The sequence below is a fragment of the Pan troglodytes genome, chromosome 9, assembly GCF_028858775.2.
Source record: "Pan troglodytes isolate AG18354 chromosome 9, NHGRI_mPanTro3-v2.0_pri, whole genome shotgun sequence".
Lineage (NCBI taxonomy): Eukaryota > Metazoa > Chordata > Mammalia > Primates > Hominidae > Pan > Pan troglodytes.
In genome coordinates this window covers 73,956,308-73,972,516 of record NC_072407.2, presented here as the reverse complement: position 1 = coordinate 73,972,516, position 16,209 = coordinate 73,956,308, and the positions used below count along the sequence as shown (strand labels likewise).

Genomic DNA, 16,209 nt, shown 5'->3' with positions numbered 1-16,209 from the left:
ACAAAAATAAAAAGTAGCCAGGCGTGGTGGCAGGCACCTGTAGTCCCAGCTACTTGGGAGGCTGAGGCAGGAGAATGGTGTGAACCCAGGAGGCGGAACTTGCAGTGAGCCGAGATTGTGCCACTGCGCTCCAGCCTGGGTGACAGAGCGAGACTCCGTCTCTTAAAAAATAAAAAAGTGACCTGAAAAAAAAGCAAGGGTGAGCTGGGGGTGGCAGGTATTGGAATGGGAATTCAAATGGGAATCTGCCAGGGTATCTGCCAGAGCATGAGGTTTTGACTGAATTCCAAAGTCAAAGGTGATGGAATAAGAGGTTATATGTAAGCCTTTTTGTCTTTTCCTTCCCCATCACCATTTTTAATTCTATCATTCCAATGTTAATTATTAGCACAGATTATTAAGAATAATTATAGGCCAGGCGCAGCAGTTTACGCCTATAATCTCACGCCTATAATCCCAGCACTCTGGGAGGCCAAGGTGGGCGGATCACAAAGTCAGGAGATGGAGACTGTCCTGGCTAACACGGTGAAACCCTGTCTCTACTAAAAATACAAAAAAGTAGCCGGGCGTGGTGGCACACACCTGTAGTCCCAGCTACTCAGGAGGCTGAGGCAGGAGAAACGCTTGAACCCAGGAGGCGGAGGCTGCAGTGAGCCAAGGTCACGCCACTGCACTCCAGCCTGGACAACAGAGACACTCCATCTCAAAAAAAAAAAAAAAAAAAAAAAAAAGAATATTATGTCTTCATTCATTCATTCATTCAGTCATTCACTAGTATTTACTGAGTACCTGATAAGAGTTATAAGAAACATGGCCAAAATAAAACTCTGAGATCCAAGTCTTTCAAAGCTGCAAGAGATCTCAAAGGTCACCTAGTCCAAACCTATCATTTCCCAGATTAAAAACTGAGGTACAGAGGGACTGGAATCTTTCCTGAGTTCACATATTTAAGCATTTATTGAGTCATACTCTATGCCAGGCACAAAGGATATAGGAATGAATAGGCCTTCCTTTCGAGGAGAACACAGTCTGGTGGAAAAGACAAATACCATGACTCCAGTTAAATCACCTCCGGAAAGGAAGACCCAAATGTACATAATGGAAACGTCTAGCATAGAACAGGATGGACAGTATAGAGTACTCATATTGCCCGTTGTGGTTAACAGCACAAGCACTGAAGTAGTCTTGGATTTGAACCCCAGTTCTGTCACTTACCTGGCTGTATAACATTGGGCAAGTTACTTAAATTCTCTATGCCTCAGCTTCCACATCTATAGAATGAGATAATAATAATAGTACATATCTTATAAGGTTATGGTATTAAATTAAATAATGAATCTAAGGGCTGGGCGCAGTGGCTCATGCCTGTAATCCCAACACTTTGGGAGGCCAAGGCCGGCGGATTGCTTGAGTCCAGGAGTTCGAGACCAGTCTGAGCAACATGGTGAAACTCTGTCTCTACAAAAAATTAGCCAGGCATGGTGGTGCACACCTGTGGTCCCAGCTACTTGGCAGGCTGAGGTGGGAGAATCACCTGAGCCTGGGAGGCTGAGGTTGCAGTGAGCAAAGATCACTCTACTGTACTCCAGCCTGAGTGGCAGAGCAAGACTGTCTAAAAAAAAAAAAAAAAAAAAGAATGCATTTGAAACACTTGGCACAGGACTAGGCACAGAATAAGTAATCTGTATTATTTCACCCTCAGCACTCTTTTCTGCTAAGCCCTGGCCTCAGAATCCTTCTCGACACAGGCTTCTAAGCATCTATGATCAGATGGCTGTCTCTGAGATAAAACAAATCTGCTATTCCTAGTCTAGAATATGAGCCCACTGTTTACTACCCTATGGCTTTTTCCCCACTACACTTGCCACCACTCATTTTACATGCCTAAAAAAAATCCAGAGGTAGTCAGATATCCAAGACTAAACTTCAGTCACATATGCCTTGATCCCTCAGTAAGATATTGGCTTGGACCAAAAATCTCTAGAGAAGAAAATCTCTGGCAACAAGGAACATTTACTAAATGTCTATAGGGAGAGAACCACAGGAGAAAGAACAAACAAACAAACAAAAAACCAGTGATTACTGCTTGAAGAAGCAAGGGATGGGAACTTCCACAGTCTGCCCACTGGGGGTTTACCAACCTAGCTGGGAAGAGGAGACGTAACACTGACTGCCACTTCCTCCTTGATGTGCCCACTGCACCCACCCCACTATCACAGCACCTGTGACATATTTTGCATGTACTTATCACTCTTTCTCTACTCATACCAGTCTGTGAACTCTCTGAGGACAATTATCACACTTTATCCATTTTGGTATTATCAGGCACACCAAAGTGCCTGGCACACAGACGTTTCAGAAGTTTGAGGACTAAGTTGAGAAATGAGGGAACAAACTTAAACAGAGAAAACCATAAAAGGCAGGGGGAAAAGGTAGCAGTGTAGATCGGAATAGTCCAAGAAGCCAAGCAAGCTAGAACTTTAAAGGGCAGGTGGAATTTCAAAAGCCAATAAGGGAAAAGAAAGGTATTCTAGGCAGACTGGACAGCACCAACAAAGCCCGGCAGTAATTAGAAACAGTACATAGAGTGCTAGAGCCAGAAAGAGCTAGAGACGATTTCATCCAATAACTCAATTCTCACGGGGATGTCGTAAACATTTAATAAAAAAGCATATACCATTAGGCAGAGGAGCTGGCATATCACAAACATCCAGTAAATGGTAGCTATCATACTATTAATCAAAAACAATGATTATCAAATACTTATTGGGTGCCTACTGTATGCCAGGAACATGCAGAGTGAAGAGAATACAATGGTGAGCAAGATACACTTGGACTCTGCTCTCTCATGAAGCTTACAGTCTAGTGAGGAAGGCAGACAATTTTATAATGCTTGGTGAGCCTAGACAAAGTACAAGCGGGCTGAGGGAACATGAAGTGGGGTCACCCAATCAGTGGACTATAACAGAAAAATCCTTGGTTTTCAAAGGGTAGCTTCAAGCACCTTAGGGGTTCTGTTGAATCCATTCAAGGACCACAAGGCTTCAGAGTGAAATTTTGTTTGAATAAAAGGTTTCATGACTAAATAAAGGTTTAAAAACCACCAATCTAGTCCGGTCTTCTCCTTTAACAAGAGCAAAACAGGGCCAAAGAGAGGTAAATTATTCACTTGAGGCAATAATATTAATACCTCAAGTTAGCTGCAGGCTGGGATACCTGCTTTGAACTCTGGCTTGAGTTAGAAACTCCTCACTGATATGCATGATTTCACATCATTTTGGCAGATAAACAGGACTTGGGAGTGGACACATCCAGATTCACAGGCACTAGCCAGGCAATGCCCTGGCTGGCCCTATTGGGTATTGAAGTGCTTTTCTACCTTAATTCCCAAGCTAGCTTTCTGTGCCAAAAGGGTGCATCTAATTCCTCTCAGAGGTTGGTTAGCCTCCCCTTTGAGGAGGAAATCACTAGCTCCAGGAGTAGATTGGGCTTTTGTGGGTACCTAACTGGTACCCACATCTTATCCTACTAGCATCTCAAGCATGCTGTACTTTGGCAGGCTGAGAGACAGAACTGAGCTTAGGCAGTCATCATGGCCAGTTTAATACCTGAGCTGAGCTGGCTAGGCCCATCTCTCCTCTCCCTAACTACCAACAGGCTAATCATTCCTCCTGAAAAGGGGTTCAGCAGAATCCACCAGTTATCAGTAAGTTAAAGGACCTGTATGGAAAAACCAATATTCTTTTGGTTAACCCTCATTTTGATCCCCTCAGGGATGACATGCTGCTTTATGTTTTGAAAATGGAAATTTTATACACAAAGAAAAGAGTTTGGGTCTTTAAAATGAAGGGAAACAAACACTCTGGAATCGGGAAACATGGGTTTAAATCTTTGTGACACCACTTGGTAGCCTCAAGACTCTTGGCCTATCTCAAATCCTCTGAACCTCAGCTTCCTCAATCACAAATAGGGAATACTAATAAAACCTTCCTCACAAATGTGAGATTCAAAATGCTCTTTTGAATCACAGCCACTTATCAAATATACGGTATCAATTTTTACATGAGATGATTAAGACGATACAATTTTAAAGTACCCACCCCCTAGAGCACAAATAGTGGAGTAAGAAATGGAACCCAGGTGCTCAGTATAGCATGGGCTAAGCTCCATATAGCATAGGCAGGCCTGGATCAGAAGCTGTACTTCCCCATTCACAAACTGTGGAATCCTAGGAAAGTTCCTTAGCCTCTTTAGCCTCAGTTTCATTTATAAAATGGGGTTAACTCCATCTAATTCACATGCCTACTGTTAATAATAAATGAGATGATGCAGGTAAAGGGTTTTAAACAGAGGCTGGTGTATGGTAAGAGCTGAATAAATAGTAGCCTTTTCTACTGGTAGCTCTTTTCCTAAACCCTCTTTTCTATTTATCCCTCTAAAGGAAGAAGCCATTAGGAAAGCCTAAATTACGTCTCAACTTCTAGAGAAAGTACTAATGAAACCAGACAAAAAAAGAGAAAAGGAATATGAATGAATGCCATTCCAGACTACGTATCATGCTAATGGCATCTAATATTGGAAAACATAGGTGTAATATCCTGAATATACACAGCGTGTACCTTCTTTCCAAAGAAGTAGAAAAGTACACCAACTCCATCTTAGCCAGGCTACCCATTACCCAATTATAATCTCGGCTCCACATTAGAGTCTATCAATAAAACAGAAAGTGCTACACAGGGGGCAATATTAATGCCACATGTAAACCACTGCTCTTTTGTAAACCCAACCTTTTTCAGCTCAAACCCATCTCTATCATAAAGACTTTACTGACTCTCCCTAGCTGACTCAAGTGCTTGATCTCTTGTGCCCCACTGCATTTGTTACATGCCTCCATTACAGCAATTATCTAGTATTATAATACGCTATTTGCATGTCTCTTCACTCGACTGTAAATTGGTAAAGATCCTGTCTTACTCATCTTTGAATTATCAGTGCATAACACACAGTAGACCCCATAATTACATATTAAAGACGGATTTCACCTGCTCTTTCACAAGCTAAGGCTGCAAAGAAACAGCTGGGGAGACATTAGTAGAAACTTGAATACCAACTAAGGTCTGCCAGACCAGACCTCTGTTATTTTTGGAGCTTGAAGGGATGACTGTTCCTGCTTCTCAGAGCTTACTTTCTCAAACACACAACAACAAAAAAGATAGAACCAGTCCACACGGAATTTCCAGACAACAGATTATACCTTTTCTCAGGAAATGAAACAAGTAACAAGGTTCCTGGAATGAATGCTAGTGGTTTCATATAAAGTTAACTCCTATGCATGATACTCTGTAAAGTCTATTATACTACTAGACGCTCTTAAGTCCTTCAAGCAATAAAGAAAAGCTAAGAAACAAAAATCAAACATGTCTTAATGAAAATGTTATTTTCTTAGCCGGGCACGGTGACTCACACCTGTAATCCCAGCAACATTTGGGAGGCCAAGACCGGCGGCTCACCTGAGGTCAGGAGTTTGAGGCCAGCCTGACCAACATGGAAAAACCCTGTCTCTACTAAAAATACAAAAAATCAGCCGGGCGTGGTGGTGCATGCCTGTAATCCCAGCTACTCAGGAGGCTGTGGCAGGAGAATTGTTTGAACCCAGAAGGCAGAGGTTGTGGTGAGCTGAGATTGCAATACTGCACTCCAGCCTGGGCAATAAGAGCGAAACTCCATCTCAAATAAAAAAAGAAAATGTTATTTTCTCCTCTGCCAAAACTTCTGCTGTTTATCTCAATGAACCCTGACATATGTAACTACAGCTTTGAGATATACGTAATTGTCTCAAGGGAGAGCCCATGACTAACAAACCTTAAATAAGAACTTCAATACAGTATTTACCCTTTCCAAAGTGTCTTCAAATATATCTCATTGAACCACAGCCAACTGTAATCACAGAAATGTAAAAGCTAGAAGGGGTCTTGGAGGTCATTTCCACAACCACTCCACCTAACCAACCAACTGGTATCCAAACACCTGTAGTCTCTAGTGATTGGGAGGTAGAAGACTACAACACTTCTTTAAAAATCCCCCTGCTGTGATCACCTGTCAATTTCTCAGTCCCTTCCTCCCACCTTAATGATCCCAATCAGGTAATCCAACTCCTCCAACTCATCCCACTACCAGGCAACAGTCTTACTGCTTCCCAAGTCCACTTCTCCCTTTCTCTGAACCTCATCTTCAATCATCCCCAATCCTCCCCACTCTTCCCACACCCAGCACACAGCAAGGGGCCTCTAAGATTCTGACCCCTCAGAGATCTCACTGGTTCTATCTCTGACAACCAATCCCCTTCCTCCTATTCCTGTGATGTCTTTGTCCATATGCTTGCGTGTGCAAGATCACAAACACCACTAGCTATCAATGTCTCCATGGCTTCAGAATCTTTTCACCTCTGTCTCTGCTTCTCTGCCCTGTCCCTTCATTCCTTTCACACTCAACATCTCCTTCCTCCTAGTGATTCAAGGACCACTGGTAATTTAATACCCCAGTCTTTAAATGCCTATTAGATAGGTAAAGGGAACATACAATCTCAAGGAGCTCACCTTCAAGGAACTCATAAGTTCAGAAGAAGAGAGAGACACTTATTTATCGTTTAAAACTCAGCAACTCCGGGAAGCCTTCCCTATCCCAAGCTGAAATGTTGCACACTTCTCAGTGCCACCATTATATCTCTAATGCAATGACTAGTCTTCTTGTCTGTCTCCCACCACTAGACTGTGGGCTCTTCAACGGAGGGGCCCCTTGTCTCCCTAGCACCTGGCCCAGAACCCGGAGCAAAAGTCATAATGTTTATTAAGTGAATAAATGCATGAATTCCGGCATACAATCATTTATTCATCCACTTGTTCCTTCATTCGTTGGCCAAAACTTTACTGAGCATGCATTAGATACAAAGTCTTAGAATGTAACGATAAATAAAACAGTTCCAACTTTAAGATAACTCAAAGCTATACTACTAGTGGATTAGCACTCTTTCCCGGTCTGTGTCCCCAACCCCCACCCTAGGCTTAGACAGAGTCCTCTCCCACAGTGGAAGCCCAGCCTTCCCCTGAAGAAATTCACGTCCCTCCAACTCAAACTACCTCTTAGCCCTTCGGTCCTACCCTAAGACACCCAGCTAGTAATCACAAAATCTTAACACCCCCACCCCTCCGACCTCTCTCTCTGTCCTCCATCTTCACCCTTGAGGCTAATGCAAGTCTTCTACTCCCAAGGCCGCCTCGGAGTCCCCAAGTCAGGAGTGCCTCTGACTTCGCTCTCCACGCACCCGCCCCCTAGTCAGCTCCTTCCCTCTCAGGATCTTTCCCTTCTCTCCTAAGACCCCCACCTCCCGATACCTCACTGCCCCTCCTCTCAGTCTCAGGGTGAGTCTCTCCTCGTCTCTCAACTCCGCTTACCTCATCCAGCTCCCGTTCCCCAGCAGCACCACCTCCAACCTCCACCTCCACCACTGCCGCCATCTTCACGGCTCGCCCCCTCACCGCAGTCCCCGCGCGAGCCAGCTGCTTCCGCCGCTCAAGTGCTCCTAGCCAATCGGCGGCTCGGACTCCAGCAGAGGGGGCGGGGCATCAACACAGGCGGAGACTGTCAGGGATCAGGAGGTTATCTACTTGCTGCACGTTTCAGGGTCAAGGAGAGAGGAGTACCGTGCCCTTGCAAGCTTCAGCAAGGCAGCGTTCTTGGAAAATGAGAAATTTGAATCGCATTATTTTCAGTGCAACTATTTAACCAATTCTTCCCTTTGGAGAGCCAAATGGGAGCGTTCCAAAACGGGCAACTTTCGCGACGCTCCCTCAGTCTGGGCTCCAAGGAGCGAGACGTGGGGACTAGGAACTACGTTTCCCAAGCTGCACTGAGGCTGACCCGGAAGTTAAAATTTCCGCTCACTCCACGAAAGAGTTGTAGTGAGTGAAAATAAACATTAAAACACACGCAAATGTATTTTCCTGGCTGCAGCACCTGCCATCTTGCCTCGGTAGGACTCATTTTCAAAAACAGCAGCTTCTTGAAGCCCCAGAACGCATTCCTGTGTTACGGAAGACGGAAGAGTAGCTCTCGGGGTCAGAAGGCGAAGGTCAGAAGGCCGAATTGGCGGGAGAATAGGTTTGGTGGTCCGAGATCCGAGGCAACGGTGGCTCCTCGAGGTCCACGGTCCCGGGTGAGGGGCGTTGGGATTTGTTGATGGGGAGGGGAGTGGCCGAGAGGGAGGAGGGGTGGCCATCAAGGAAATGAACTGAGCAGCCTGTTCCCGATGAGCTGTGAAAGCAGCGGTGCGGCTTGAGCTCCCGAAACTGAGAGCCGAAGAGCCTTGCGGGACCTCCAGGGCACCCACATTCCGCGTCTTACTTAGGCTGTCATGCCAGTTCACACACCTCGGCACACTTTTCTAACCCACATCCTGCGGCCCTAGCTTCTGCCTTACTCTCCTTTTGATACACCATTCACTGTCCCACCCCTACGTATACCTTCATAACTGATTTTTCAGCAGCCGGTGAACTCGATACCTTGCAAGCCTGTAGCCCCAGCTCTGTCTGGTGAATGGAACTAGGATGACCTGTGAGCCCACAGAACGTCTAGAAAAGTCAGCTTTACATTGGGACCAACAGAAAATTACAGGGAATTATCTACATCATCCACAGGCATCCCATTTACTTAAAAATAATCATTTTTATTTTGTGACACTTAATACGGAGAATATTGTAAATACTGTACACCCATCACCCTAAATTGACTACTGGCATTATGATTTATTTGCTTATTTTTTAAAAGCTAGATAATACAATGAAAGTTAAACTTACCTGTTTTTTCTACTCTCAAGCCTATTACCCTCTCATCCTCTCCAGAAGCAACTATTATGAATTAGAATTAGCTTGTGTTCTCCCAGTCCATTTTTAATAATTATATGTAGCCATGACTATATAGTATTGTATTGTGTTTCATTTTGTTTTTTAATCTGAGTGCTTTTTTTTTTTTCTTTGAAACGGTGTCTCGCTGTGTTACCAAGGCTGGAATGCACTGGTTCAATCTGGGCTCACTGCAGCCTCCGCCTACTGGGTTCAAACGATTCTCATGTCTCAGCCTCCCAAATAGCTGGGACTACGTATGCGCCACCACGCCTGAGGAAATTTCATATTTTTAGTAGAGATGGGGTCATGGCCATGGTCTCGAACTCCTGACCTCAAGTGATCCACCCGCCTCGGCCTCCCAAAGTGCTGGGATTACAGGTGTGAACCACTGTGCCCAGCCTGAGTGATACAGGGTCCGGCTCTGTCGCCCAGGCTGGAGTGCAGTGGCGTGATAACTGCTCACTGTAGTCTCATCTCCCAGGCTCAAGCAATTCTCCCACCTCAGCCTTGTGAGTACCTGGGACTATAGGCATGTGCCACCACACCTGGCTAATTTTAAAAAATATTTTGTGGAGATGGGGTCCCACTATGTTGCTGGTCTTGAACTCCTGGGTTCAAGCAATCCTCCTGAGCCTCCGCCTCCCAAAGTGTTGAGATTACAGGCATGAGCCACTGTACCCAGCCTTTTAGGTATAATTATTTGTCTTTATTTTATTTTATTTTATTTCATTTTTTGAGACAGAATCTCACTTTGTCACCCAGGCTGGAGTACAGAGGGGTGATCTTGGCTCACTGCAACCTTTGCCTCCCGGGTTCAAGTGATTCTCCTGCCTCAGCCTCCTCAGTAGCTGGGATTACAGGCATGTGCCACCATACCCAGCTAATTTTTGTATTTTGAGTAGACACAGGGTTTCACCATGTTGGCCAGGCTGGTCTCAAACTCCTGACCTCAAGTGATCCACCCACCTCAACCTCCCAAAATGCTGGGATTACAGGTGTGAGCCACCACGCCCAGCCTAGGTATAATTTTTTAGACACGTTGTGAGGTAGGGATCTGCTTTTATTTTTCTTCACATTGTCAACCAATTTCCTGAACATCATTTATTACTTTATTGTTTCTGACAGAATCATGATGCTTCTCTGAAGTGTGGGAGATCATGAACATGACAAAAATCCACATCCTCAAAGAGCTTGCTACTTAGTGAGAAGGCATACAGGGTAAACAAGTAATTACCAAAAAATGGCAGCAACAGTTTTTGTAAGGGAAGGAGTTCTCAAAGAACTTAATCTTGTGAGAACTACAAGCAGTTTGATTGTCAGGATTGCCAAACCAAGAGTGTTTATTTATTTATGTATTTATTTATTTTTGAGACAGGGTTTCACTGTCTCCCAGGCTGGAGTGTGATGGTGCAATCTCAGCTCACTGCAACCTCTGCCTCCCAAGCTCAAGCAATCCTCCTGCCTCAGCCTCCTGAGTAGCTTGGACTCCAGGCACACGCCACCACATTTGGCTAATTTTTTTTTTTTTTTTCAGAGATGGGATTTCGCCATGTTGCCCAGGCTGATCTTGAACTCCTGGGCTGAAGATATCCACCCTCCTTGGCCTCCCAGTGTGCTGGGATTATAGGCCTGAGCCACCATGCCTGGCCCGAGTGTTCATTGATGATGAGAGATGGGCTTTTCGCATCAAATCACAAAAATATGCTGTGAGTTTCTTCAAAACAGAGACTATGTCTTTTTTTTATTTTTTAATTTTTTTTGAGACGGAGTCTTGCTCTGTTGCCCAGGCTAGAGTGCAGTGGCACGATCTCGGCTCATTACAAGCTCCGCCTCCCAGGTTCACGCCATTCTCCTGCCTCAGCCTCCCGAGTAGTTGGGACTACAGGCCCCCGCCACCACGTCCGGCTAATTTTTTGTACTCCTGACCTCGTGATCCGCCCACCTCAGCCTCCCAAAGTGCTGGGATTACAGGCGTGAGCCACTGCGCCTGGCTCAGAGACTATGTCTTGCTTATTTTTATTATTTTTATATCTCCAAAATCTAGCAGAAGAGGAAAGATTTTTGTGTGCCCAGTGAGTACCCGTAGTGGGAATAGTGAGCTTTAATTAATCTGAGCCCTAGAGAGGAGACTCAGGACTCATCCTTCATTCTTCTGTCTTTGAAGCCTTAGCCGCATACGGGCTGTGGCCTGTGAGGACTGCTTGATGTTTAGATGGCATTCACTAAGAGTTTGTTACTGCTATTGCTGCAATCTACCCCATTTTGAATGCTTTATGACTGTGAGCCTTTGGAGCACAATTTTTATGGTCATTCGTTCAACAGACATTTGCAAATCAGGAACTATATTCTCCCTTTTACATTGGGTACACGGAAATGATTCAGACGTGAAACCTGTCCCCCGAGAGCTTACAATTTGTCAAGGGACAAAGAAGACATATACCCATATAATTGTAATATGAGGCACTCTGTTAAAGGCTAAGTGAGAATTGACAGGTTGGAGCTGTCACCTTGAGCTGTTTAAGCAGAGGAGAGGTGACATTTGAGCACCAAAGATGCATTAGATTTGGTAAATGGGAAAGAGAAAGAACATTCCAAGCAGAGGCAATGGCATGAGCAAAATCGTGGAGAAAAGGGAAAAAAAGTTTTGGTGGGGAGGGTAAGAAAAAGACCATTATGGCCAGGAGTATATCAAGAGTCACGGACTCATATTTTCAGGAGCCAGATGGGTAGTAAACATGAATAAAATGGACAGGGATAAATATTTGAAGAGATTCCACCTAAAGACACTCAGACAACTTTAAAAACTCCTCTCAGCAAGGAATTGTTGAAGTAAGGTGATGGATGCATAAGTTCATTATACTAATATGTGTGTTTTTGCATATATTTAAAATTTTACATAAAATGTTTGGCAAAACACGAAGTACAAATACCCATGTGAACTTTTTTTTTTGTTTTTTTTCTGAGACGGAGTCTCGCTCTGTAGCCCAGGCTAGAGTGCAGTGGCAGTGGCACGATCTCTGCTCACTGCAAGCTCCACCTCCCGGGTTCACGCCATTCTCCTGCCTCAGCCTCCCGAGTAGCTGGGACTACAGGCGCCCACCACCACGCCAGGCTTATATTTTGTATTTTAATAGAGACAGGGTTTCACCATGTTAGCCAGGATGGTCTCAATCTCCTGACCTCGTGATCCGCCCACCTTGGCCTCCCAAACTGCTGGGATTACAGGCATAAGCCACCGCGCCCGGTCCAGAACTTTTTTTTTTAGAGTTAGGGTCTCACTCTGTCACCCAGGCTGGAATGCAGTGGCATCGTCATGGCTCACTGCAGCCTCCAACTCCTGGGCTCAAGTGATCTTCCTGCCTTAGTCACCTGAGTAGCTAGGACCACAGGCACACGCCACCACACCCAGCTTAGCAAGGGTTTTGCAATAAATCAGCAAGTCATTGATGATGTCTAGTAGAGGAATAACTTCAAGAAAAGCTAAATGTAGGAAGATTAATTTTAAGAGAAGAAAAAAAGTTGTGTCATACATTTAGTCAAACATTTGTTGCCTATCCTTACTATGTACTAGGCTCTAGTGATATAAAGGTGTACAATTTAAGGCACAATTCATGCCCTTGAGAACTCACCTATATATAAATCCAACATTAACATCTTAATATATTATTTTGTACTTGCTGCTGTGCTGCCTTGTGGTTTCATTCGAGTAATTTTGTGTTTGTTGGAGCCTCATCAGCTGATCCAAACCTACTCCCTGCCACCACTCCCACCAGGCCCATGTTTGTCATCAGAAATGGACTGACTCGGCCAGGCACAGTGGCTCACGCCTGTAATCCCAACACTTTGGGAGGCCGAGGCGGGTGGATCATGAGGTCAGGAGATTGAGACCATCCTGGCTAACACGGTGAAACTCCATCTCTACTTAAAATACAAAAAATTAGCCAGGCGTGGTGGCGGGCACCTGTAGTCCCTGCTACTCGGGAGGCTGAAGCAGGAGAATGGCGTGAACCCGGGAGGAGGAGCTTGCAGTAAGCCAAGATCGCGCCACTGCACTCCAGTCTGGGTGACAGAGCAAGACTCTGTCTCAAAAAAAAAAAAAAAAAAAAAAAAAAAAACAGAAATGAACTGACTGCTGCAAGTAACTCCTGTTACCACAGCCATGGCTAGTTTGTTTTTCTTCTGTTCTCTTTTTCAGGAGTAATGTGAGGATTCTTGCTTTTCTGGAAGCTAACACATAGTCAGTGCCAAAGTAGTGACAGAAGAAATCTTGGGAGGAAGCATTTTTGTCTTGTACTTGAAACAGCTGCTGGGCCCACCATGGCTCCTGTGAAGATCAGCCATGTGGTATCATTTTCTTCTCAGGTATATTAATCAGCAGGCATGATTTGTTTTCTTAATAACTGAAAGGAGTGAAAAAAATAGGAGTCTTGGCTCCACTTTCAGGAAACTCCCAATCTAATAGAAGAGACATTGTGAGTTCAGAGTCTAAGAGAAGAAACAGCTCTTGCCCTCAGGTTGTTCCCACAGAAGTGCAGGAAGCGCAAAAGAAGTCTTCTCAGAAGTTGAAAGTACAGAAAGCAGCACCCTCAGGATTCCGCCCAGTTTGAAGGGCACTGGCAAAGCTGTAAGCCCAGAAACTGCACCAGGATCCTCAGAAGGGGAGTTTGATCATTCTATCATTTAGAACAGGGTAGGACACTTGAGGTAATCCCAGACCTGTGAGGTTACCACCACCATCAAGTGTGATCTCAGCCTCCTTCCTAAAAGTTCTACAATATCCCAATTAGAGCTAGATCCTAGGCCCTGAGACCAGGCCTGATCTGATGTGGTGATTCTTAGGGACTTCCCACCCTTTCCTCTCCTGTCACTGCTCTATTTACTCCTACTCCACCTCTTTCCCTTCTGTTATCCTGGTCTTTCTCAAGGGGTGCCATTGGCATTTGGTGCCATAAGTCTGTATTTTGTAGCAATATTATTTGCATGATGAGATACTTAGCATCCCTGGCCCCCAGGCTTCTTAGTCATTGTGACAGTCAAAAACATCCCCACACATTTCAAGGAGATCCTTAGACCAGGCATGGGACTCATGCCTGTAATTCCAGCACTTTGGGAGCCCAAGGCAGGAGGATCTCTTGAGCCCAGGAGTTCAAGACCAGCCTGAGCAACACAGGGAGATCCCATTTCTACAAAAAATGAAAAATCAGCCCTGTGTGATAGCATGTGCCTGTGGTCCCAGCTACTCAGGAAGCCATGATGGGAGAATTGCTTGAGCCCAGGAGGTTGAAGCTAACAGTGAGCCATGATTGTGCCACTGCACTCCAGCCTGGGCGACAGAGCAAGACCTTGTATCAAAACAAACAAACAAACAAAAAAACCCTTAGAGGATCTTTAGGAACTAATATATTAACCCCTATTCTAAGAAAAAATATTATACTTACCCTCCTTACCTGCATGGTCAGGCTAAACAATTTGCTTCATAGACTTTTTACTTTTTTTAGACGGAGTCTCGCTCTGTTGCCCAGGCTGGAGTGCAGTGGTGTGATCTCGGCTCACCACAACCTCTGCCTCCTGAGTTCAAGTGTTTCTCCTGCCTCAGCCTCCTGAGTAGCTGGGATTACAGGCACATACCACCATGCCCAGCTAATTTTTGTATTTTTAGTAGAGATGGGGTTTCATTATGTTGGCCAGGCTGGTCTCAAAGTCCTGACCTCATGATCCGCCTGCCTTGGTCTCCCAGAGTGCTGAGATTTACAGGTGTGAGCCACCATGCCCAACTGCTTCATAGACTATTAGCCTTATAAAATGCTAGAGAACATTAGCTAGTTTCAAACTTCGTGTTTTCCACTGTACTCTTTAGAGATCCACTTCTATAAGTTGAAAGGGAGAGGGGGACAAGTATGTCCTCCCTACTTGTGCTTTAACCAGAGCTCTCCTTTTTATCAAAAAAATATGCACGCATGCACACACACACACCCCCCTCAGTGTAAGATTTCAGTTAAAAGGGTTTTATTGCTAAAACAAAAAAGGTTGAAAACCATGAGTCTGGTCTCTCTCTTTTACTTATGGATGAAGACATTTAGATTACAGGGCTCATACCTGTAATCCCAACACTTTGGGAGGTTGAGGTGGGAGGATAGCTTGAGGCTAGGGTTGGAGACCAACCTGAGCAATATAGCAAGATCCCATCTCTACAGAAAATTTTAAAATTAGCCAGGTGCGGTGGCTTACACCTGTAATCCCAACACTTTGGGAGGCTGAGGCGGGCAGATTGCTTGAGCCCAGGAGTTGAAGACCAGCCTGGGAAACATGGTCAAGCCCCATCTCTACAAAAGTTAGTTGGGTGTGGTGGCACGCACCTGTAGTCCCAGCTCCTCAGGAGACTGAGGTGGGAGGATCCTGAGCCTGGGAAATTAAGGCTACAGTGAGCTGCGATTATGCGACTGCACTGTACCCTAGGTAATGAGCAAGACCCTGTCTCCATTAAAAATACAAATTAACTAGGTGCAGTGGCACACACCTGTAGTCCCAGCTACTCAGGAGGCAGAGGCAGGGGGATCACTCAAGTGATCCTCCCAGGGATTTGAGGCTGCAGCGAGCCATGATTGTATCCCTACACTCCACCCTGGGCAAGACCCTGTCTCTAAAAAAAAAAAGAAGAAGAAATTTATTTACTTATTTATTTACTTATTGAGATAGGGTCTCACTCTGTCTCCCAGGCTGGAGTACAGTGGTGCAGTCTCGGCTAACCGCAACCTCCGCCTCCCAGGTTCAAGCGATTCTCCTGCCTTGGCCCCCCAAGTAGCTGAGATTACAGAAGGAAAGAAGTTTTGACCCAGAGAGAGAAAGTAGTTTACCCAAGATCGCTCAACCAAAAAATATCTGACTTTAGGTTAGAACTCAGAATTTATACTCAATATCACTATTGTTGATATTGAGTATAAATATCACTTTATATCTAAGCATCAGTTATAAACTTAGAATAAAAATCTTTGACTTTCTTATCCCACAGAATAACTATAAAGATAAATAAATGTCCTTGAAAACATCTTGGCCGGGCACGGTGGCTCACGCCTGTAATCCCAGCACTTTGGGAGGCTGAGGTGGGCAGATCATCTGAGGTCAGGAGTTCAAGACCAGCCTGACCAACATGGAGAAACCGTTTCTACTAAAAATACAAAATTAGCCAGGCGTGGTGGTGCATGCCTGTAATTCTAGCTACTCCGGAAGCTGAAGCAGGAGAATTGCTTGAACCCGGGAGGCGGAGGTTGCAGTGAGCATAGATCACACCATTGCACTCCAGCCTAGGCAA

The 16,209-nt window shown here is 45.0% G+C and overlaps 2 protein-coding genes across 22 annotated transcripts in view; one reads left to right on the top strand and one right to left on the bottom strand.

The window, feature by feature from the left end:
- Window positions 1–7,598, bottom strand: part of RNF121 (ring finger protein 121) — a 68,273-nt gene extending 60,675 nt beyond the window's left edge. Inside the window, exon 1 of one of the 2 annotated variants that reach the window (XM_522099.6) lies at window positions 7,452–7,598. In XM_522099.6, coding sequence (XP_522099.2) covers window positions 7,452–7,514 — 63 coding nt within the window. In that variant the 5' untranslated portion in view covers window positions 7,515–7,598. The remainder of the gene's footprint in view (window positions 1–7,451) is intronic. The other variant, XM_001174543.6, reaches the window with a different exon arrangement.
- A 298-nt stretch (window positions 7,599–7,896) lies between these two features.
- Window positions 7,897–16,209, top strand: part of XNDC1N (XRCC1 N-terminal domain containing 1, N-terminal like) — a 58,071-nt gene continuing 49,758 nt past the window's right edge. For 7 of the 20 annotated variants that reach the window (XR_010147094.1, XM_063782525.1, XM_063782516.1 and 4 more), the window contains exons 1-2: window positions 8,053–8,212; window positions 13,096–13,262. Coding sequence is in view for 18 of the 20 variants with exons in the window: in XM_063782525.1 (XP_063638595.1) it covers window positions 13,218–13,262 (45 nt within the window). In the remaining 2 variants the exon portion in view is untranslated. 20 annotated transcript variants of the gene reach the window in all.